The sequence below is a fragment of the Pituophis catenifer genome, unplaced genomic scaffold (genome assembly GCF_029215685.1).
Source record: "Pituophis catenifer annectens isolate HBS135680 unplaced genomic scaffold, rPitCat1.0.hap2 SCAF_8, whole genome shotgun sequence".
NCBI lineage: Eukaryota > Metazoa > Chordata > Lepidosauria > Squamata > Colubridae > Pituophis > Pituophis catenifer.
Genome location: NW_027256888.1, coordinates 81718156 through 81740323, shown reverse-complemented (window position 1 = coordinate 81740323; position 22168 = coordinate 81718156). Strand labels below are relative to the sequence as shown.

Below are 22168 nucleotides of genomic sequence, written 5' to 3'. Positions count from 1 at the left end.
GAAAGAAAGAAAGAAAGAAAGAAATCTGAGTGAATCATAGTTGGACAGAAGACATGGCTAATCTAGGGAAGAGAAGGACCAGGGGAGACAGGAGAGCATCTTCCAATATTTGAGGGGCTGCCATAGAGAGGAGGAAGGGGTCAAGCTGTTTTCCAAAGCACAAGAAAGAAAGAAAGAAAGAAAGAAGAAAGAAAGAGAGAGAGAGAGAGAGAGAAAGAAGAAAGAAAGAGAGAGAGAGAGAGAGAAAGAAGAAAGAAAGAAAGAAAGAGAAAGAAGAAAGAAAGAGAGAGAGAGAGAAAGAAAGAAAGAAAGAAAGAAAAGAAAGAAAGAAAGAAAGAAAGAAAGAAAGAAAGAAAGAAAGAAAGAAAGAAAGAAAGAAAGAAAGAAAGAAATCTGAGTGAATCATAGTTGGACAGAAGACATGGCTAGTCTAGTGGACCAGGGGAGACATAAAGCAATATTCCAATATTTGAGAGGCTGCCATAGAGAGGAGGGGGTCAAGCTGTTTTCCAAAGCACAAGAAAGGAAGAAAGAAAGAAAGAAAGAAAGAAAGAAAGAAAGAAAGAAAGAAAGAAAGAGAAAGAAGAAAGAAAGAAAGAAAGAAAGAAAGGAAGGAAGGAAGGAAGGAAGGAAGGAAGGAATCTGAGTGAATCATAGTTGGACAGAAGACATGGCTAATCTAGGGAAGAGAAGGACCAGGGGAGACAGGAGAGCATCTTCCCATATTTGAGGGGCTGCCCCAGAGAGGAGGAAGGGGGTCGAGCTGTTTTCCAAAGAGAAAGAAAGAAGAAAGAAAGAAAGAAAGAAAGAAAGAAAGAAAGAAAGAAAGAAAGAAAGAAAGAAAGAAAGAAAGAAAGAAATCTGAGTGAATCATAGTTGGACAGAAGACATGGCTACTCTAGGAAAGAGAAGGACCAGGGGAGACAGGAGAGCATCTTCCAATATTTGAGGGGCTGCCCCAGAGAGGAGGAAGGGGGTCGAGCTGTTTTCCAAGGCACCCAAAGGCCAGACAAGGAACAATGGATGGAAACTAATCAAGGAGCAATTCAACCTGGAAATAAATGAGAAATTTTCTGACAGTTGAGAACCATCAACCGATGGAACAGAAGTTGTGGGAGCTTCATCACTTGAGACTTTCAAGAAGAGACTGGACCATCTTTTGTCAGAAATGGTGTAGGGTCTCCTGCTTGGGCGGAGGGTTGGATTAGATGACCTCCAAGGTCCCTCCCAACTCTGTTAATCTGTTAAAACACTAACCCGCAAACACAGCCCTCATCATTTTGTAGAAAAGGAGAAATTTGATACGGGAAGCATGGAAGGCTGTTTTTTCTTTTTTCAAGCTTCCTGTTAGAGGGTGGTTTAACCCTCCCCCCCCATGACACCCCCCCCCCCCAATGAAAACTTTGCATAGAGGTGAAGGATTTGAGCAAGTCAGCAAAAAGTTCCCTTCTTGGGTTCGGTACAACTTGTGCCCCGGTGTGTCGGTTGCAGAGAAAGGATGGTCAGGACGAAGAGCAAAAAGATTTCCAGGAAATCTTTGCACTTTTGAACGATTGGGAAATTCAGTGGTTATTTATAAAGATGACACCATGTCCAAAAAGTTATCTCTGGCCTCCAAGGAGCTGGGAGAATAAAATGCGTAATGAAAACAAATGGAAGGCAGAAGGGAGGAGGGGAAGAAGAAGGAGAGCGGGAGGCAGGACGATGAAGGAAAGAGAGGGAGGGAGAGAAAGGAAGGAAGGAAGGAGAAAGATGGAGGGAAGGATGGAGAGAATAAGGAGAGAGAAGGAGAAAGGAGGAAAGAAGGAAGGAGGGAGAAAGAAGAAAGAGGAAGGAAGGAGAGTAGGAACAAGAAAGAAGGAAGGGTGGAAGGAGGGAGAAAGAAGAAAGGAAGGAAGGAGAGTAAGAACAAGAAAGAAGGAAGGGTGGAAGGAGGGAGGAAGAAGAACAGAGGAAGAAAAGAGAAAGGGAGGTAGGACGATGAAGAAAAGGGAAGGAGGAAAGTAGGAAGGAAGGAGAAAGATGGAGGGAAGGAGAGAATAAGAGAGAGAAGGGGAAAGGAGGAAAGGAAGGAGGGAGGAAGAAGAAAGGAAGGAGAGGAGGAAGGAGAAAGAAGGAAGAATGGAAAGAGGGAGGAAGAAGAATGGAGGAAGAAAGTAGAGAAAAGGAGGCAGGACGATGAAGAAAAGAGGAAGGGAGGAAGGAAGAAAGATGGAGGGAAGGAGGGGGAGAATAAGAAGAGAGAAGGAGAAAGGAGGAAAGAAGGAAGGGAGAAAGAAGAAAGAGGAAGGAAGGAGAATAGGAAGGAGAAAGAAGGAAGGGTGGAAACGGAGGAAGAAGAAAGGAAGAGGAAGGAAGGAGAAGGAGAGTGGGAAGAATGAAGGAGGGAGGGAGGGAGGAGAGAAGAAAGGGAGAAAGGGAGACAGGAAAGAAGGGAGGAGGGAGAAAGAAGAAGGAAGGAAGAAAGAAGAGGAAGGAAGGAGAAGGAGAGTGGGAAGAATGAAGGAAGGAGAAGGAGGGAGGAAGGAAGGAGATGGGAGGATGAAGAGGATTGAAGAAGGAGGAAGAATGAAGGAGGGAGGGAGAGGAATAAAGGGAGAGAGGGAAGGAAGAAGAGAAGGAAGTGGAGAGAGAAGGAGAGACGGAAAGAAGGAGAAAGAGATGGAACAAAGGGAAGGAAGGAAAATGGATATGAACAAGAGCTCTTACAATTGTTTGATGTTTATTTTCCAAAACTTCCTCTCTGGGTGTATTTGGGAAGAGAAATCCCAGAATTCCCTACCGCATGCTGGCCAGGAATTCTGGGAAGAGTCTTCTTCCCAGACAGACCAGAAGAGCAGGTGGAGGGCTGGCCAAAAGCTTTGTCCATGGAGCTGGGAAGCTTGAGTGGGTTACCTACCAAAACCCCACGGAGAAGAAGAAGGAGAATGGGCACCAACCCCACCCCCACCCCCACTGCAGAGAGGAAGGAGACCCTCCATTTCACTTCTGCTTTTCTCCTCCTGCTTCTCCTTGCCTGACCATGGTTGGTTAGAAGTTCCCTTTTGAAGGAGAAGGGAACTTGGAGACGTTTGGGAACTGTCTGGGGCTGTCCTTGCACTGCTTTGGGGACGAGGTGGACAGAAGCTTCCTAGAAGGTCCAGCTGTCCCTTTCCCAGCCCTTCCCTGCAGCCTCCTGGACTTCTCACCCTACCATGAAACCAGAGGAACTCACCGTCTCCTGGTGATTGGCCCAAAGTCACCCAGTTGGCTTTCATGCCTGAGGAGATACTAGAACTCACCGTCTCCTGGTGATTGGCCCAAAGTCACCCAGTTGGCTTTCATGCCTGAGGTTGCACTAGAACTCCCCGTCTCCTGGTGATTGGCCCAAAGTCACCCAGTTGGCTTTCATGCCTGAGGAGATACTAGAACTCACCGTCTCCTGGTGATTGGCCCAAAGTCACCCAGTTGGCTTTCATGCCTGAGGTTGCACTAGAACTCACCGTCTCCTGGTGATTGGCCCAAAGTCACCCAGTTGGCTTTCATGCCTGAGGAGATACTAGAACTCCCTGTCTCCTGGTGATTGGCCCAAAGTCACCCATCCGGCTTTCATTCCTAAGGAGATACTAGAACTCCCCGTCTCCTGGTGATTGGCCCAAAGTCACCCAGTTGGCTTTCATGCCTGAGGAGATACTAGAACTCACTGTCTCCTGGTGATTGGCCCAAAGTCACCCAGTTGGCTTTCATGCCTGAGGAGATACTAGAACTCACTGTCTCCTGGTGATTGGCCCAAAGTCACCCAGTTGGCTTTCATGCCTGAGGAGATACTAGAACTCACTGTCTCCTGGTGATTGGCCCAAAGTCACCCATCCGGCTTTCATTCCTAAGGAGATACTAGAACTCACTGTCTCCTGGTGATTGGCCCAAAGTCACCCAGTTGGCTTTCATGCCTGAGGAGATACTAGAACTCACCGTCTCCTGGTGATTGGCCCAAAGTCACCCAGTTGGCTTTCATGCCTGAGGTTGCACTAGAACTCACCGTCTCCTGGTGATTGGCCCAAAGTCACCCAGTTGGCTTTCATGCCTGAGGAGATACTAGAACTCCCTGTCTCCTGGTGATTGGCCCAAAGTCACCCATCCGGCTTTCATTCCTAAGGAGATACTAGAACTCCCCGTCTCCTGGTGATTGGCCCAAAGTCACCCAGTTGGCTTTCATGCCTGAGGAGATACTAGAACTCACTGTCTCCTGGTGATTGGCCCAAAGTCACCCAGTTGGCTTTCATGCCTGAGGAGATACTAGAACTCACTGTCTCCTGGTGATTGGCCCAAAGTCACCCAGTTGGCTTTCATGCCTGAGGAGATACTAGAACTCACTGTCTCCTGGTGATTGGCCCAAAGTTACCCAGTTGGCTTTCATGCCTGAGGAGATACTAGAACTCCCTGTCTCCTGGTGATTGGCCCAAAGTCACCCATCCGGCTTTCATTCCTAAGGAGATACTAGAACTCCCCGTCTCCTGGTGATTGGCCCAAAGTCACCCATCCGGCTTTCATTCCTAAGGAGATACTAGAACTCCCCGTCTCCTGGTGATTGGCCCAAAGTCACCCAGTTGGCTTTCATGCCTGAGGAGATACTAGAACTCACTGTCTCCTGGTGATTGGCCCAAAGTTACCCAGTTGGCTTTCATGCCTGAGGAGATACTAGAACTCACCGTCTCCTGGTGATTGGCCCAAAGTCACCCAGTTGGCTTTCATGCCTGAGGTTGCACTAGAACTCCCCGTCTCCTGGTGATTGGCCCAAAGTCACCCAGTTGGCTTTCATGCCTGAGGAGATACTAGAACTCACCGTCTCCTGGTGATTGGCCCAAAGTCACCCAGTTGGCTTTCATGCCTGAGGTTGCACTAGAACTCCCCGTCTCCTGGTGATTGGCCCAAAGTCACCCAGTTGGCTTTCATGCCTGAGGAGATACTAGAACTCACTGTCTCCTGGTGATTGGCCCAAAGTCACCCAGTTGGCTTTCATGCCTGAGGAGATACTAGAACTCACTGTCTCCTGGTGATTGGCCCAAAGTCACCCAGTTGGCTTTCATGCCTGAGGAGATACTAGAACTCACTGTCTCCTGGTGATTGGCCCAAAGTCACCCAGTTGGCTTTCATGCCTGAGGAGATACTAGAACTCACTGTCTCCTGGTGATTGGCCCAAAGTCACCCAGTTGGCTTTCATGCCTAAGGAGATACTAGAACTCACCGTCTCCTGGGGATTGGCCCAAAGTCACCCAGTTGGCTTTCATGCCTGAGGAGATACTAGAACTCACCGTCTCCTGGTGATTGGCCCAAAGTCACCCAGTTGGCTTCCATGCCTGAGAGAGACCTCGAAGATAGAAAGATGTCCAAGGCAAAGCCTCCTCCACCAACTCTCTCTCTCCACAATCACATGAGCCCAGAAAGACCGATTCTCAAGAAGCGGAGGAGAAGTTCTTCAGAAGATGGAAGTGGTTTTCCTTCATCGAAGAGGTGGTTGTCGTCACTTCGATTTCCTGCTGGTTTCCTCTCTTGAGCTGAAAGCCGCCCATCCTGGTTCGATCTTCTGAGATCGGAGATTGCCACCTGCTGCAACCACCCACACCCACACCTGTGTTGTCCACAACAGCAGGAAGGTGGTGAGCTTGGGGTGTCCCAGCCCAACCAAACAGGAAGATGGAGAAGAACGTTCTCCTCTTCTGCAACCTCTGAGAATCAACATCTGCTGAACCTGTCAAGGCCATCCAGATCATTCCCTAAAACCCACTCCCAGTTCAAGTTGGGTTCCCACCACAGGCTGACCCAGGTTTGAGCCCACAACACATTCAGTCTGATCTGTAACTGAACGTCAACAATGAAGACTACCCAGGATATCCCCAAAAGTCACTCCAAGTTAGAGCTGGATTCACACAACAGGCTGACCTAAATTTTATCTCACAACACAATCCGTCTGTAGCTGAGTTTGACCTATCAAGTCCGCCCAGAACTTCCCCGAAACCTACCACCAATCAGAGTTGGGTTCACACGACATGGTGACCCAGGTTTGATCCCACAACACAATGAATTTGGTCTTTATGGTTTGATTGCTTATTAGTAACCTACGACTATTACTAAGTGGTGTATCTTATGATTCTTATCTTTTGATTATCTTATGATTCTTGATGAACATATCTTGTCTTTTTATGTACACTGAGAGCGTTTGCACCAAGACAAATTCCTTGTGTGTCCAATCACACTTGGCCAATAAAGAATTCCTATTCTATTCTATTCTATTCTATTCTATTCTATTCTATTCTATTCTATTCTATTCTATTCTATTCTATTCTATTCCATTCCATTCCATTCTATTCTATTCTATTCTATTCTATTCTATTCTATTCCATTCCATTCCATTCCTTCCATATATTCTATTCTATTCTATTCTATTCTATTCTATTCTATTCTATTCTATTCTATTCTATTCTATTCTATTCCATTCCTTCCATATATTCTATTCTATTCTATTCTATTCTATTCTATTCTATTCTATTCTATTCTATTCTATTCCATTCCATTCCATTCCATTCCTTCCATATATTCTATTCTATTCTATTCTATTCTATTCTATTCTATTCTATTCTATTCTATTCTATTCTATTCTATTCTATTCTATTCCATTCCATTCCATTCCATTCCATTCCTTCCATATATTCTATTCTATTCTATTCTATTCTATTCTATTCTATTCTATTCTATTCTATTCTATTCTATTCTATTCTGAATCCTATTCTATTCTTCTACTCTACTCTACTCTACTCTTCTACTCTACTCTACTCTATTCATCTACTCTCCTCTCCTCTATTGTACTCTATTACTCTAATCTATTGTACTCTATTTAATCTACTGTATTATTCTGCTCTACTCTACTGTACTCTATTACTCTATTCTACTCTACTCTACTCTACTCTACTCTACTCTACTCTACTCTACTCTACTCTACTCTACTCTACTCTATTATTTAGCTGAGCTTTACCTGTCAGGACCACCCAGGACAGTACATCCCGAAAACTCACTCCATGTTAGAGCCGAGTTCCCACAACATGCTTGACCCAGGTTTCATCACAATCCGTCTGTAGCTGCGTTTGACCTATCAAGTCCTCCCAGAACTTCCCCGATACCTGCTGCCAATCAGAGCTGCGTTCATACGACATGGTGACCCAGGTTTGATCCCATTAACGCAGCCCCCCTGGTCTGGAGCTGAGGGGGCTGTGGGAACGCAGCCATGACGTGGTCATCCCATCATCCCCATTCACCGCTTCTCAAAGGCTGCAGGTCCTCCTTCATCTGAATGGAACCATGGAGGTTCTCCACCGTCCAGGAACAGCCATGCGGATCAGATCTCTGGCCATCGACTTTGCCATCTCTGGGAAAATGCTCATCTTTAATTGGGTTGGGCTAGAAGATCTCCAAGGTCCCTTCCACCTCTACTCTGATTGACCTTTTTTTAAAAAAAAAAATAAATCAAAATTTTATTTTAGGGTTGTTCCTCTTCTTCCTCTTTTCTTTCTTTCTTTTTTTTGGGGGGGTGGGGGTGGTTTGCAGATTGGTTTCCCGTTCCTCCATTTTGTAATCATCATTATTATTATTATTTTGGTTAATTTTTTAGAATGGCCACCCCAAGGAGAATCTGTCACTCCCCGCTGGATTTCCGACGGAGGACGGAGCCGACGATCGGTTGAAGGGGCAGAAAAGGTAAAGATTGGCTTGGATCATTTGTGCTCGAGCGGTTTTTTTTTGGTTTTTTTTAATTTTTATTTATTTTTTTAATTTGATTTATATGCCGTCCTTCTCCGGAGACTCAGGGGGCTTACAGTGCGTTAAGCAAGAGCCTTCATCCTTTTGTATATTTATACAAAGTCAGCTTATTGCTCCCACAAACTGGGTCCTCATTTTGCCTACCTTAGAAAGGATGGAAGGCTGAGTCAACCTTGAGCTTTGGCGAGATTCGAACCCTGCAGTAATTGCAGGCAGCTGGTCTTAATAAGCTTAATAACAGGGTGCCTTAAACCCCTGTACTACCAAGGCTCTTTTTTTTTCTTGTTTTTATTGATTGATTGATTGATTGATTGATTGATTGGTTCGATTTATATGCCGCCCTTCTCCGGAGACTCAGGGTGGCTTACAGTGCGTTAAGCAATAGCCTTCATACTTTTGTATATACCTGCTTAGTAGGGCTTTCGCCCCCCCTCCCAAGCGGTGTTCTTTTTTTATACAAAGTCAGCTTATTGCCCCCACAAACCGGGTCCTCATTTTACCTCCCTCGAAAGGATGGCAGGCTGAGTCAACCTTGAGCCTGGTGAGATTCGAACTTGCAGTAATTGCAGGCAGCTGGTGTTACTTAGCAGTGCTTTAGTCTGCTGCGCCAGCAAGGCTCTTTTTTTTTGGGTGTCTGTAGAGATTCTCCGTCATCCAGGTCACCGTCGTCCCAAAGGTGCTTTTTTCAGGAGGCACCTGGACTTCCTTTTTTTTTTTTCTTTTGAAGACATTTCGCTTCTCATCCAAGAAGCTTCTTCAGCTCTGACCGGATGGTGGGGAATGGAAGGATTGAGACTCCTTGCAGACAGCTGGTCACTTGCATCCTTTTAGAGGGTCGTTCTGCCCCAAAAAAGGAAAAGAAAAGAAATAGAGGCAGTCCTTGGCTTACAACAGTTCATTGAATGACCGACCGAAGTTACAGCAGCACTGAAAAAAGGAACTTTTTCACCATTTTTTCACACTTACAATCGTTTTTCACACTTATGACCATTTTTCACACCTATGACCATTTTTTCACACCTATGACCATTTTTCACATAACTATTTTTTCACACTTATGACCATTTTTTCACACTTACGACCATTTTTCACACTTACGACCATTTTTACACACTTATGGCCATTTTTCACATAACTATTTTTCACACTTATGACCATTTTTTCACACTTACGACTATTTTTACACACTTATGGCCATTTTTTCACATAACTATTTTTCACACTTATGACCATTTTTCACACTTACAACCATTTTTACACGCTTATGGCCATTTTTCACATAATTATTTTTTCACACTTATGACCATTTTTTCACACTTACGACTATTTTTACACACTTATGGCCATTTTTCACATAACTATTTTTTCACACTTATGACCGTTTTCCACACTTACAACCCTTGTTGCATCCCCAGGTTCACATGATTCAAATTCAGACGCTTGGCCCCTGACTCATATTTATGACGGTTGCAGTGTCCGATCTCCTTTTGCGACCCTCGAAGTAAAGGGGGAAGTCAGATACACTTAACGGCCAACCCGCCAACCGCACTGGGATTCCCTTAACGGTGACAAGGAAGGTCGTATGTTCACTTAAGCAATGTCTCGCTTAACAACGAACATATGTTTGAGGCTCAATGGTGGTCGTAAGTCGAGGACTACCTGTAGAAACATAGAAAATGTTTTCAGTTTTCAGAGCGCTTTTCACCCGAGCAGAGAAAAGGATGAGGGTTGGGTTGGGGGCTGTGATTTCAGCTGTTCGGCCAGGGGGGTCTTCTCTTGATAGAGACCCCTTTGTTCGCCCAGACTCTGGCTTAAGTCATCAGAGCTCCCTCTGCAAACAGCTGTTTCCCAGCTGCAGGAGAGTGGCAGTGCGCGTGGCATTCAAAGCCCATCGTCCCCAGGCACTTCGATGAAAATTTATATTTTTTGCGGGGGGGGGGAAGTTGCTACTGTATTCCTCCTGCTAATGTCCCAGGGACCCCGGCTTCTCTTCCTGTGCAGGTGGGTCCTTGACTTACGACCCCAGGGCAGCCCAACGTTTCCGTTGCTAAGCAAGACAGTTGTTAAGTGAGTTTGTGGCCTGCAAACTCATGGCTGGGGCGTTGGGGAGGGTCTTTTAGGACTGTGCAGGATGGAATGAAGAGGAGGAGGAGCTGAAAGACGTATTAGAAGCCTCTCAAAGGGGGGAGGTGAGATCTTGGGGGGGGGCGAAGAAATTGTGGTCAAAATCCTTTTTTGGCAAATCTTCCTGGTTCCCCATTTGAAGTGTTGGACACAAAATTTTCTTTCTAAGGCCTTGGACCAATTTTAATCTCTGAAATGAAATGCTCTCTCTTTTCCTTCCTTCCTTCCTTCCTTCCTTCCTTCCTTCCTTCCTTCCTTCCTTCCTTCCTTCCTTTTCTTCCTTCCTTTTCTTCCTTCCTTTTCTTCCTTCCTTTCTTCCTTCCCCTCTCCCTCTTTCTTTCTTCCCTTCCTTCCTCTATTCTCCCTGCTATTTGCTTCCCCCCTGCCTCCTTCCTTTCTCACTCACTCCCTCACTCCTTTCCTCCCTTTCCATTTTCTTCCTTCCCTCATCACTCTTCTCTTTTCCTTCCTCCTCCTCCATTTCCCTTCCTTCCTTCTTGCCTTCCTGCCTTTTCTCTCTCTCTCTCTCTCTTTCTTTCTTTCCTTCCTTCCTTCCTCCTTCCTTCCTTCCCCCCTCTTTCTTTTTTCTGTTTTTTCTCTTTCCCTCTCTCTCTTTCTCTCTCCCTCTTTCTCTTCCCCATTTCTCTCTCTCTCTCCCTCTCCTCTTTTTTGTTTCCCTTTTCCCTTTCTTTCTCTCTCCCTTCTTTCTCTCTCTCTCTATTTCTCTTTCCCTCTCTTTCCCTCTCTTTTTCTTCCTCCTCTCTTTCTCTCTGTATCTGTCTCTTTCCCTCTATCTTTCTCCCTTCTTTCTTTTTCTTTCCTTTTTCTTTCTCCTCTCTCCCTCTCTCTTTTTCTTTCTTTCTCTCTCTCTTTCTCTTTCTTTCTTTCTCTCTCTCTCTCTCTCTTTCTTTCTTTCCCTCCTTCCTTCCCCCCTCTCTCTTTTCTCTGTGTTTTCTCTTTCCCTTTCTCTCTCTTTCTCCCTCTTTCTCTTCCCCATCCCTTTCTGTCTCCCTCTCTTTTTTCTATTTCTCTTTCCTTCTCTTTCCCTCTCTCTTTTTCTTCCTCCTCTCTTTCTCTTTCTCTCTCTGTATCTGTCTCTTTCCCTCTTTCCCTCTCTCTTTCTCCCTTCTTTCTTTCTCTTTCTCTTTTTCTTCCTCCTCTCTCCCTCTCTCTCCCTCTCTCTCTCTTTTTCTTTCTCTCTCTCTCTCTTTCTCTCTCTTTCTTTCTCTTTCTCTCTCTCTCTCTCTTCCCCCTCCCTTTCTGTGACACACCCCGAAATGCCGCATAGTTTTGCTCTCCTGCCAGTTGTGTGTATATTCCATTCACAACAGAGAGACGCAGCCCAGGTTCCTCCAGCCGGCTGTTTGTTGCTTCGGCTTCTATAGTTAGGGTGCCGAGAGGGGGTGGCAAGGAACGTGGGTTTATTTTGTGCTTGGCACGTCCACCCCATGCCGGGCATTCTTCCTTCGGGCTGGGGCTCAGCCTGCCTGCACCACCCTCGGCCTGTTCTGCGGCTGCAAATTGGAGAGGGGGAGGCTGGAGCCTGGTCCCTGGGGGTGAGGAGGGTGAGGCAGGCGGTCAGCAATCCGGAGCCTTTCCTTGCAGGATGGGGGGTGCCAACGCGGATGCACCAACCCTCCAAGCGAATGAAAACTTTCCCTGAAGACCAGGGGCATTAGATGGCCATGAGTCACAAGGACGAATCGTGGCCTCCAGCTGCTACTCATCTGCAGCTGAGCACGTCCATGTTTAATATTAAATTTGTCTGCCAGTTCCTTGATTGGGGGTATGGCTTACTTCTTGATTGTTAGCCTGATGTTAATCTTGGAGTTAATCTACGCTTATCTGGGTGCTGATTGCTGGTGAGGAGGTGCCTTCTGGTCTTTTTAGTTCTCTTTTTGGCTCTTTGATTGTCTCTTTTGCACAGTATATGGATATAACACATTAGAGCAGGGGTCTCCAACCTTGGCAACTTGAAGACTGGGTGGACTTCAACTCCCAGAGTTCCTCAGCCAGCTTTGCTGGCTGAGGAACTCTGGGAGTTGAAGTCCACCCAGTCTTCAAGTTGCCAAGGTTGGAGACCCCTGCATTAGAGCAAGCCACTCGAATATACATCGAGAGCAAAACCCCACTAAGCACTGATGGCGTTCCCTAGTTGGGTCATGAAACGTCTGCAAGAAAACCCACCAAACTCAGAGAGCACCCCCCCCAAAGAGAAATATGAGTGTATCAATAAAACCCATGTGCCACAGCATTGCACGTGGCTCCATCGTGTTTGCAAAAGTGAGTTGCGATGCAGCTGTTGCTTCTGATCTTGGAGCCATGATGACCATCTAATAGTAGGGTTGTTTTCAATTTGAAAACAAATTGAAGAGGTGTGGAATTCAAGTTCACCTTTAAGATATGTGAATTCCCAAAACTTCCCAGCCAATATATTTGGACTTTAGTTTGTAGAATTCCCCAGCCAGTATGAGATGACTTCAATTCCCAGAATTCCCCAGTTAGTATGTATGCATTTCAACTCCCAGAATTCCCCAGTCAGTATGTATTGACTTCAATTCCCAGAATTCTCCACCCAGTATGTGTGGATTTCAACTCCCAGAATTCCCCAGCCATTATGTATTAACTTCAACTCCCAGAATTCCCCAGCCAGTATATATTGACTTCAGTTCGCAGAATTCCCCAGCCATTATGTATTAACTTCAATTCCCAGAATTCCCCAGCCAGTATATATTGACTTCAGTTCGCAGAATTCCCCAGCCATTATGTATTAACTTCAACTCCCAGAATTCCCCAGCCAGTATATATTGACTTCAATTCCCAGAATTCCCCAGCCAGTATATATTGACTTCAATTCCCAGAATTCCCCAGCCAGTATATATTGACTTCAGTTCGCAGAATTCCCCAGCCATTATGTATTAACTTCAACTCCCAGAATTCCCCAGCCAGTATATATTGACTTCAGTTCGCAGAATTCCCCAGCCATTATGTATTAACTTCAACTCCCAGAATTCCCCAGCCAGTATATATTGACTTCAATTCCCAGAATTCCCCAGCCAGTATGTGACGACTTCAGTTCCCAGAATTCCCCAGCCAGTATATATTGACTTCAATTCCCAGAATTCCCCAGCCAGTATATATTGACTTCAGTTCGCAGAATTCCCCAGCCATTATGTATTAACTTCAACTCCCAGAATTCCCCAGCCAGTATATATTGACTTCAATTCCCAGAATTCCCCAGCCAGTATGTGACGACTTCAGTTCCCAGAATTCCCCAGCCAGTATATATTGACTTCAATTCCCAGAATTCCCCAGCCAGTATGTGTGGATTTCAGCTCCGTATGCTCGCTGGGGAATTCTGGGAATTGAAGTCCACCCATCTTAAATTTGCCAAGTTTAAAAACCCCTGATCTATCGGGTGGGCCATGGAGGTTGAGTGGGTGGGAAGGGGGAAAATATTTTGTAGACGTATCTCCTCTAAAGACCCTTGGCTGGTAGAAGCCAACGATTCTGGGGGTCAAGAGAAAACGACCCTTTTCTCCTTTTAAGGCAGTGGGTGGGTGGGCTCTCTGGGGGCTCTGCCCCACGCCTGCCTCCCTCGCAGGGCCCGGAGTCGTTTCTTGGAATCCGGCAGGGATTCTTGGGAGCTACAAATCTCACAGCAGCCAGGAGGAAGTCAGCAGTTACCCAAGAAAGACAAAATCAAAGCGAAAACAAATAATTGCGCTAAAGTGGTGTGGGTGCAACTTTCCAGCTGCGGTTTGACATCTGCCCCCCTCTCCCCCTCCTCCTCCAAACTTTATTTGAATTGCACTAACCTTTTAAAAAAAAATTGGTGATTATTTTCAAATCTTGGACCGCAGCTTCAGGCAGCAACACGCCAGCCAGTCAAAATTTTGCTGTCGGATTTCATTTCATTTCGTTTTATTTTGTTTTTTTCTTTTTATTATTATTTTTTTATTCTAGTTTAGTTTTAGTTTAGTTTTAGTTTAGTTTTAGTTTAGTTTATCAATTTATCATTTATCAGCTATCCATTTAAAACAACCCGGGTTGTTTTAAATGGATAGCCAAAATTATTTAATGTTTTTTAAATTGCTTTTAAATTTTATATGTTATGTTTTACCATGGCTGTTCACCGCCCTGAGTCCTGTTGAAGAAGGGCGGTATATAAATAAAATAAAATAAAATAAATAAAATAAAATAAAATAAATAATTAATTTTTATTATCTAATTTATTTATGTTATTCTCTTTTTATATGTACATTTTAGTTTAGTTTTCATTTGGTTGTATTTATTTTAATTTAATTCAATTATTTATTTATTTATTTATTTATTTATTTATTTATTTATTTATTTATTTATTATTGCGATTTATATGCCGCCTTTCTCCCTGGGGACTCAAGGTGGCTTACAAAATGACAAATTCCAATACAAATCACAATGAAACAAAAATTAAAATCAGCAACCCTGTTAAAACAGTTTAAAATTATGACAGTGTACCCCCAAACGGATCATATTATCTTCTATTGTTTTGTTTTATTTTACTTTGTTTTATGTGATGTGATGTTTTATTTGATTATGTTTTATTTTATTTTATTTTTGTTTTATTGGCTTTTTAATTTTTTTACTTTTATTCTTCCCCCCACCCCATTTTATTGCCTTATTTGTTTGTTTATATTTTATCTTGTTTATTATTTTTTACTTATACTGTCCTATTTTGTTTTACTTTGTTTTATATTATGTGATGTGATGTGATGTTTTAATTTATTATGGTTTTTTTGTTTTTTTGTCTTATTTTTTTTACTTTTATTATTTTATTCTTTCTTTTATTTATTTATTTCTATTTTATTACCTTATTTATTATTTTTTCTTACTTTTATTGTTTCATTTTATTTTTTGTTTTCAAACTCCCTCACAGGAAGATTTTTGCGGAAGGCGGGAAAATGGCTGGCAAATTTCCTTCCTCAGTGGAGGCCGAGAAAGCCGGTGTGAATTTAGCTGCTCCAGGCCTCTGATAAACCTTTTAATACGATTTCTTAGTCACCCAGAATCCTTCCCATCGTTTGACTCACAAAAACTCCATTTTTTTCATAAAATCTGTGACTTTTGGGACGCTGCCACCTCACTCTGATTTTTGGTGGTTTTTTGCCTGATTCCAGCATTTATTTCCAGTTTCTATTAAAAAACAGAAAAAAAAAACGCCCATTGGTGCAAGCAGCTTCGCTTAACGGCTGTAATATTCACTGAATAACTTCAATGTTCGCTTAATGACGGCTGCAGAAAAGCTGGTAAAATCAGGCCCGGTTATATGGTGACTTGCTTAATGATCGCTACGATTTAAGAGCATATTTCCAAGCTCAACTACAGGTAGTTCTCGAGTTACAACGGTCCGTTTAGTGACCGTTCGAAGTGACAACGGCAGTGAAAAAAAGCGAGTTGCGACGGTTTTTCGCACTTAACGGCCGTTGCAGCATCCCCCCCCGGTCACGTGATCAAAATTCAGACCCTTGGCAACCGATTCATAGTTATGACGGTCGCAGCGTCCCGGAGGGTGTCACGCGATCCCCTTTTGCGACCTTCCCGACAAGCAAAGTCAACGGGGGAGCCAGATTTGCTTAACGACCAATGTTACTAATTTAACAATTGCTGTGATTCACTTAACAACCGTGGCAAGGAAAGTCGTAAAACGGGGCAAAATGGACGTAAGAGATTTTCTCAGCAATGTAAATTTTGGTCTTAATGGTTGAGGAAGTCCACGGGGAAGCCAGGTTCGCTTTTAACAACCGCGTTCCTAACGGACCAACTGCAGTGATTCACTTAACAACGGTGGCAAGAAAAGGTCGTAAAATGGGGCAAAACTCACTTGAGAAACTGTCTCGCTTAGCAACGGAGCAACGGAGTAAACCGAGGGCTCTCTGTACAGTTGTCCGTCTGTTTGTATGGATTGGATAGAATAGAATAGAATAGAATAGAATAGAATAGAATAGAATAGAATAGAATAGAATAGAAATAGAAATAATAGAAATAGAATATAGAATGGAATGGAATAGAAAATAGAATGAAATAGAAATAGAATAGAATAGAATAGAATAGAATAGAATAGAATAGGAATAGGAATAGAAATAGAAATAGAAATAGAAATAGAAATAATAGAAATAATAGAAATAGAATATAGAATATAGAATGGAATGGAATAGAAAATAGAATGAAATAGAAATAGAAATAGAAATAGAAATAGAATAGAATAGAATAGAATAGAATAGAATAGAATATAGAATATAGAATGGAATGGAATAGAAAATAGAATGAAATAGAAATAGAATAGAATAGGAATAGGAATAGGAATAGAAATAGAAATAATAGAAATAGAATATAGAATATAGAATGGAATGGAATAGAAAATAGAATGAAATAGAAATAGAATAGAATAGAATAGAATAGAATAGAATAGAATAGAAATAGAAATAATAGAAATAGAATATAGAATATAGAATATAGAATGGAATGGAATAGAAAATAGAATGAAATAGAAATAATAGAATACAATAGAATAGAAATAATAGAAATAGAATATAGAATATAGAATGGAATGGAATAGAAAATAGAATGAAATAGAAATAGAATAGAATAGGAATAGGAATAGGAATAGAATAGAAATAATAGAAATAGAATATAGAATATAGAATGGAATGGAATAGAAAATAGAATGAAATAGAAATAGAATAGAATAGGAATAGGAATAGAAATAGAAATAATAGAAATAGAATATAGAATATAGAATGGAATGGAATAGAAAATAGAATAGAATAGAATAGAATAGAATAGAATAGAATAGAATAGAATAGAATAGAATAGAATAGAAATAGAAATAATAGAAATAGAATATAGAATATAGAATATAGAATGGAATGGAATAGAAAATAGAATGAAATAGAAATAATAGAATAGAATAGAAATAGAATATAGAATATAGAATATAGAATATAGAATATAGAATATAGAATATAGAATGGAATGGAATAGAAAATAGAATGAAATAGAAATAGAATAGAATAGAATAGAATAGAATAGAATAGAATAGAATAGAATAGAAATAGAAATAATAGAAATAGAATATAGAATATAGAATATAGAATGGAATGGAATAGAAAATAGAATGAAATAGAAATAATAGAATAGAATAGAAATAGAATATAGAATATAGAATATAGAATATAGAATATAGAATATAGAATATAGAATATAGAATGGAATGGAATAGAAAATAGAATGAAATAGAAATAGAATAGAATAGAATAGAAAATATGGAATGGAATGGAATGGAATGGAATGGAATGGAATGGAATGGAATGGAATAGAATAACAGAGTCGGAAGGGACCTTGGAGGTCTTCTAGTCCAACCCCCTGCCCAGGCAGGAAATCCTACACCACTTCAGACAAAAATAGTTATCCAACCTCTTCTTAAAAAGCTCCAGCGTTGGATGCAACAACCCATTTTATCCTGAAATGTGGGGGCAGATGCCACAAAATGTCACACCACATTTTTCGCTTTGTTCAGTTGACACCTCGGGAAGGCTGGCCAAAAGCAGCGCCTGGGAAAGCAGAGCGAAGGGGGCGTCCCCCGCGTCCCCCCCCACCCCACCCCGGATTATAAATGTGGTTGCTGTGCATTTATCCAGAACCTTTGTCTTCTTCATTGTCGGGCAGAAAGTTCTCTGCGTTGTTGCCCGAAGGGAACCCTCGTCCCGGGGAAAAATTGGGAAAATTTCTTTGGGAAACCGAGGGAACATACACACACACAAAAAAAAACTCCAAGTTGCTATAACAGCTGGGTTTGCATGACCTTTGTGGGAGGATTTGTTGAGTGGCTCCTGCATTTGCCTTCATTAGTGGTTTAAGGCGTGTCACACGCAAAGGCAGGTTTGCAATTTAGGTAGGGTTGTGGACGAGCACTGCGTGGAAGGAACCTCGGGACATGCGACGTGACATCGTTGTGCCTGTTAATATGGCTCTGCACCAGTGATCCCGGTTCGCACCGGTTTGCAAGCACCGGTAGTAAAAATTTGTAGTAGTTCGGAGAACTGGTAATAACATTGGCTGGCCACCGCCCCCGAACTGGTCCCCAGCCTGGTCACCGCTCGCATACCCCGCCCACTTCATCAGAGGCTTTTTTTTTTTACTTTTAAAAGCATTTTTTCTACAACCTCTTCGGCCGAAAAAATGCTTTTAAAAGTTAAAAAAAAAAAAAGCCTCTGATGATCGCGTGGCTCAGCTGGGATCGTCAGAGGCTTTTAAAAGCATTTTTTCTACAACCTCTTTGGCCAAAAAAGCATTTTTTTTACTTTAAAAGTAAAAAAAACCAAACCTCTGACGATCAGGCAATTCAGCTGGGATCGTCAGAGGCTTTTAAAAATATTTTTTTCTGCAACTTCTTCGGCCGTTGCAGAAAAAAATGCTTTTAGAAGCCTCTGACGATCAGGCAACTCAGCTGGGATCGTCGGAAGCTTTTAAAAGTATTTTTTTCTGCAACTTCTTCGGCCAAAGAGGTTGCAGAAAAAAAATGCTTTTAGAAGCCTCTGACGATCAGGCAACTCAGCTGGGATTGTCGGAGGCTTTTAAAAGTATTTTTTTCTGCAACTTCTTCGGCCAAAGAGGTTGCAGAAAAAAAATGCTTTTAGAAGCCTCTGACGATCAGGCAACTCAGCTGGGATCGTCGGAGGCTTTTAAAAATATTTTTTCCTGCAACTTCTTCGGCCGTTGCAGAAAAAAATGCTTTTAGAAGCCTCTGACGACCAGGCAACTCAGCTGGGATCGCCAGAAGCTTTTAAAGGCATTCTTCGTCAGAGACTTCTAAAAGCATTTTTTTCTGCAACCTCTTAAGGTTGTAGAAAAAATGCTTTTAAAAGTAAAAAAAAAAAAAAAAGTTGGCCACACCCACCCAGTCACATTACCTCCCCACCGAGCCATGCCCACAAAATAAGCCACGCCCACAGAACCGGTAGTAAAAAAATTTAGAATCCACCCCTGCTCTGCACTACATCCAGAGGCGGGTTTCAGCAGGTTCTGACCAGTTCTGGAGAACCGGTAGCGGAAATTTTGAGTAGTTCGGAGAACCGGTAGTAAAAATTCTGACTGGCCCCGCCCCCATCTATTCTCTGCCTCCCGAGTCCCAGCTGATCAGGAGGAAATGGGGATTTTGCAGGATTGGGGACAGAATGGAGATTTTGCAGTATCCTTCCCCTGCCACGCCCACCAAGACATGCCACGCCCACCAAGCCACGCCCACAGAACCGGTAGTAAAAAAAATTTAAAACCCACCACTGACTGCATCCTACAACATCTTGAATCTCCAAAGACCTACGCAAGGGTCCTCTTTGTAGACTTTAGTTCAGCATTCAACACCATCATCACAGAGCCGAGGTGGCGCAGTGGTTTGATGTGCAGTAGTGCAGCTACTTCAGCTGACAGCTAGTTCAGCAGATCAGCGGATCAAATCTCACCGGCTCAAGGTTGACTCAGCCTTCCATCCTTCCGAGGTGGGTAAAATGAGGACCCAGATTGTTAGGGGGCAATATGCTATTTAGTATACTGTCGATTGTTGTAAGCCGCCCAGAGTCCTCGGAGAATGGGCGGCATAGAAATACGAAAAATAAATAAATAAATAAATAAATAAATAAATAAATCATTCCAGACACTCTTCTAACTAAGCTAAACCAGCGACAGGTACCCGAACACAGTTGTAAGCGTTCAGACAGGGAGCAGCAGGTGAAGCTAAGCAGAATCGTATCAGATACCTGTACAATTAGCACAGGGGCCCCCCAAAGCTCTGTGCTCTCCCCACTTCTCTTCTCTCTGTATACCAATGACTGCATCTCCAACGATCCGTCGGTTAAACTCCTGAAGTTCGCAGAGGACACAACAGTGATCGGTCTCGTTCGAGACAACGGTGAATCCGCGTAAAGACGGGAGGTTGAACAACTAGCCTCGTGGTGCGACCGGAACAATCTGGAACTGAGCACACTCAAAACGGTGGTAGAAGTGGTGGTGGACTTTAGGAGAAACCCTCCCGTACTTCCACCTCTCACAATACTAGACAACACAGCGTCGACAGTAGAGGCCTTCAAATTTCTAGGTTCTACCGTATCTCACGACCTAAAATGGACACCCAACATCAAAAGCGTCACCGACAAAGCACAACCAAGTGGGGTTTGTGGAGATGAGGAGCAGGAGGAGGACAGGGAAAAAGGAGGAGGAGGAGGAGGACTGTGTGGTCCTTGATGCTCCCTGAGCTTGGTAGTTTTCCTGCGGACATTCCATGACCCAACAAGGTAACATCACCAGTGTTAGAAAGGAGTGGGATTTTTGGAGAGGAGGAGGGGAAGGAGGACTGTGTGGTCCCTGGTGCTCTCTGAACTTGATTCCTTTATTGAAGACCTTTTATTACCCAACTAGGTAACATCATCAGTGCTAGAAGGGGGGAGGGTCTCTCTCTATTTATATGCAAGTGGCTGCTGTATCAGTGTCCCATTAGGCTGTTTATGTTTGATTGTTTATCTCAGTTGGCAGTTCTTTGATTGGGGGTATCCTTTACTTCTTAATTGTTTTTTTTTTTTAAATTTGATTTATATGCCGCCCTTCTCCGGAGACTCAGGGCGGCTTACAATGCGCTAAGCAATAGCCTTCATTCTTTTGTATATTTATTCAAAGTCATCTTATTGCCCCCACAATCCTCAATTTACCCACTTTAGAAAGGATGGAAGGCTGAGTCAACCTTGAGCCTGGCGAGATTCGAACCTGGAGTAATTGCAGGCAGCTGGTCTTAATAACAGGGTGCTTTAGACCACTGTACTACCAAGGTTCTTGGTAGTACAAATTGTTGCTCTAGGGAGTTAATTTTTGGTGTTAATCTCTGCTTAGCTGGGTGTTGATTGCTGGCCAGGAAATGCTTTGGCTTTTTTTTGGTATCCTTTTGAGCTGTTTTGATTGTCTCTCTTGAAGGGTTTGTAAATGTCGCTTCTCTCTATGTGCCTGTCGATAGCCAATTTGTCTGCGCTCCAGGCTTCTAGGAATTCTCTCGCATTTCTGGACCGGGCTTTTGTTTAAGGATGCTCACAGCTTCTCAGTTGAAACCATGGTGAAATCTGTCCGTGTCTTGTGCAGTTTAAGAGTTTCCATCACGTCTTCTGACCGCTAGTTGTTCTTCAGGGATGGTCTCTGCATCAGGGAACATCATGAACTAGCATCCATAAACACCGATCAGTTTCAATCAATCAATCAATCAATCAATCAATCATAATAGAGCTGGAAGGGACCTTGGAGGTCTTCTAGTCCACCCCACTGCTCAGGCAGGAATTCCTCTACTATTTCAGACAAATAGATGTCCAATCTCTTCTTAAAAACCTCCAGTGATGGAGCACTCACAACTTCTGGTGGCAAGCTGTTCCACTGGATAATTGTACTCACTGTCAGGAAGTTTCTCCTTAATTCCGGGTTAGAATAGAATAGAATAATAACTTTGCTTTGAATGTACCCTAACCGGCAGGCATTTAAAATGAAATTTCGTTGCCTACAGCTCTCAAAAGAGTCACCACCTCCAGTATACACTACCATACATATAATAAAACGAATAAATAAATACAGAATGATGCGTTCTGTATTTATTTTTGTTTGCTTCTCTCCTTGATTAATTTCCACCCATTGCTTCTTGTCTTGCCTTCTGGTTCTTTCAGTGGTGAAATCCAATTTTTTAAAATTACCACTTCTGTGGGTGTGGCTTGGTGGGTGTGGCTTGGTGGGCGTGACAGGGGAAGGATACTGCAAAATCCCCATTCCCTCCCGACTCCTGGGAGAAGGGTACTACAAAATCTCCATTCCCACCTCATTCCAGGGGAAGGATACTGCAAAATCCCTATTCCCTCCCCACTCCAAGAGAAGAATACTGCAAAATTCTCATTCCCACCCCACTCCAAGGGAAGGATATTGCAAAATCCCCATTCCCACCACACTCCAAGGGAAGGATACTGCAAAATCCCCATTCCCTCCCGACTCCTGGGAGAAGGGTACTACAAAATCTCCATTCCCACCTCATTCCAGGGGAAGGATACTGCAAAATCCCTATTCCCTCCCCACTCCAAGAGAAGAATACTGCAAAATTCTCATTCCCACCCCACTCCAAGGGAAGGATATTGCAAAATCCCCATTCCCACCACACTCCAAGGGAAGGATACTGCAAAATCCTCATTCCCTCCCCACT

The 22168-nt window shown here is 43.1% G+C and overlaps 1 protein-coding gene across 1 annotated transcript in view; it reads left to right on the top strand.

The window, feature by feature from the left end:
• Positions 1–22168, top strand: part of ADAM33 (ADAM metallopeptidase domain 33) — a 75675-nt gene that overhangs the window by 4836 nt on the left and 48671 nt on the right. The window contains 1 exon segment of the mRNA XM_070949178.1: positions 7643–7728. Coding sequence (XP_070805279.1) covers positions 7643–7728 — 86 coding nt within the window.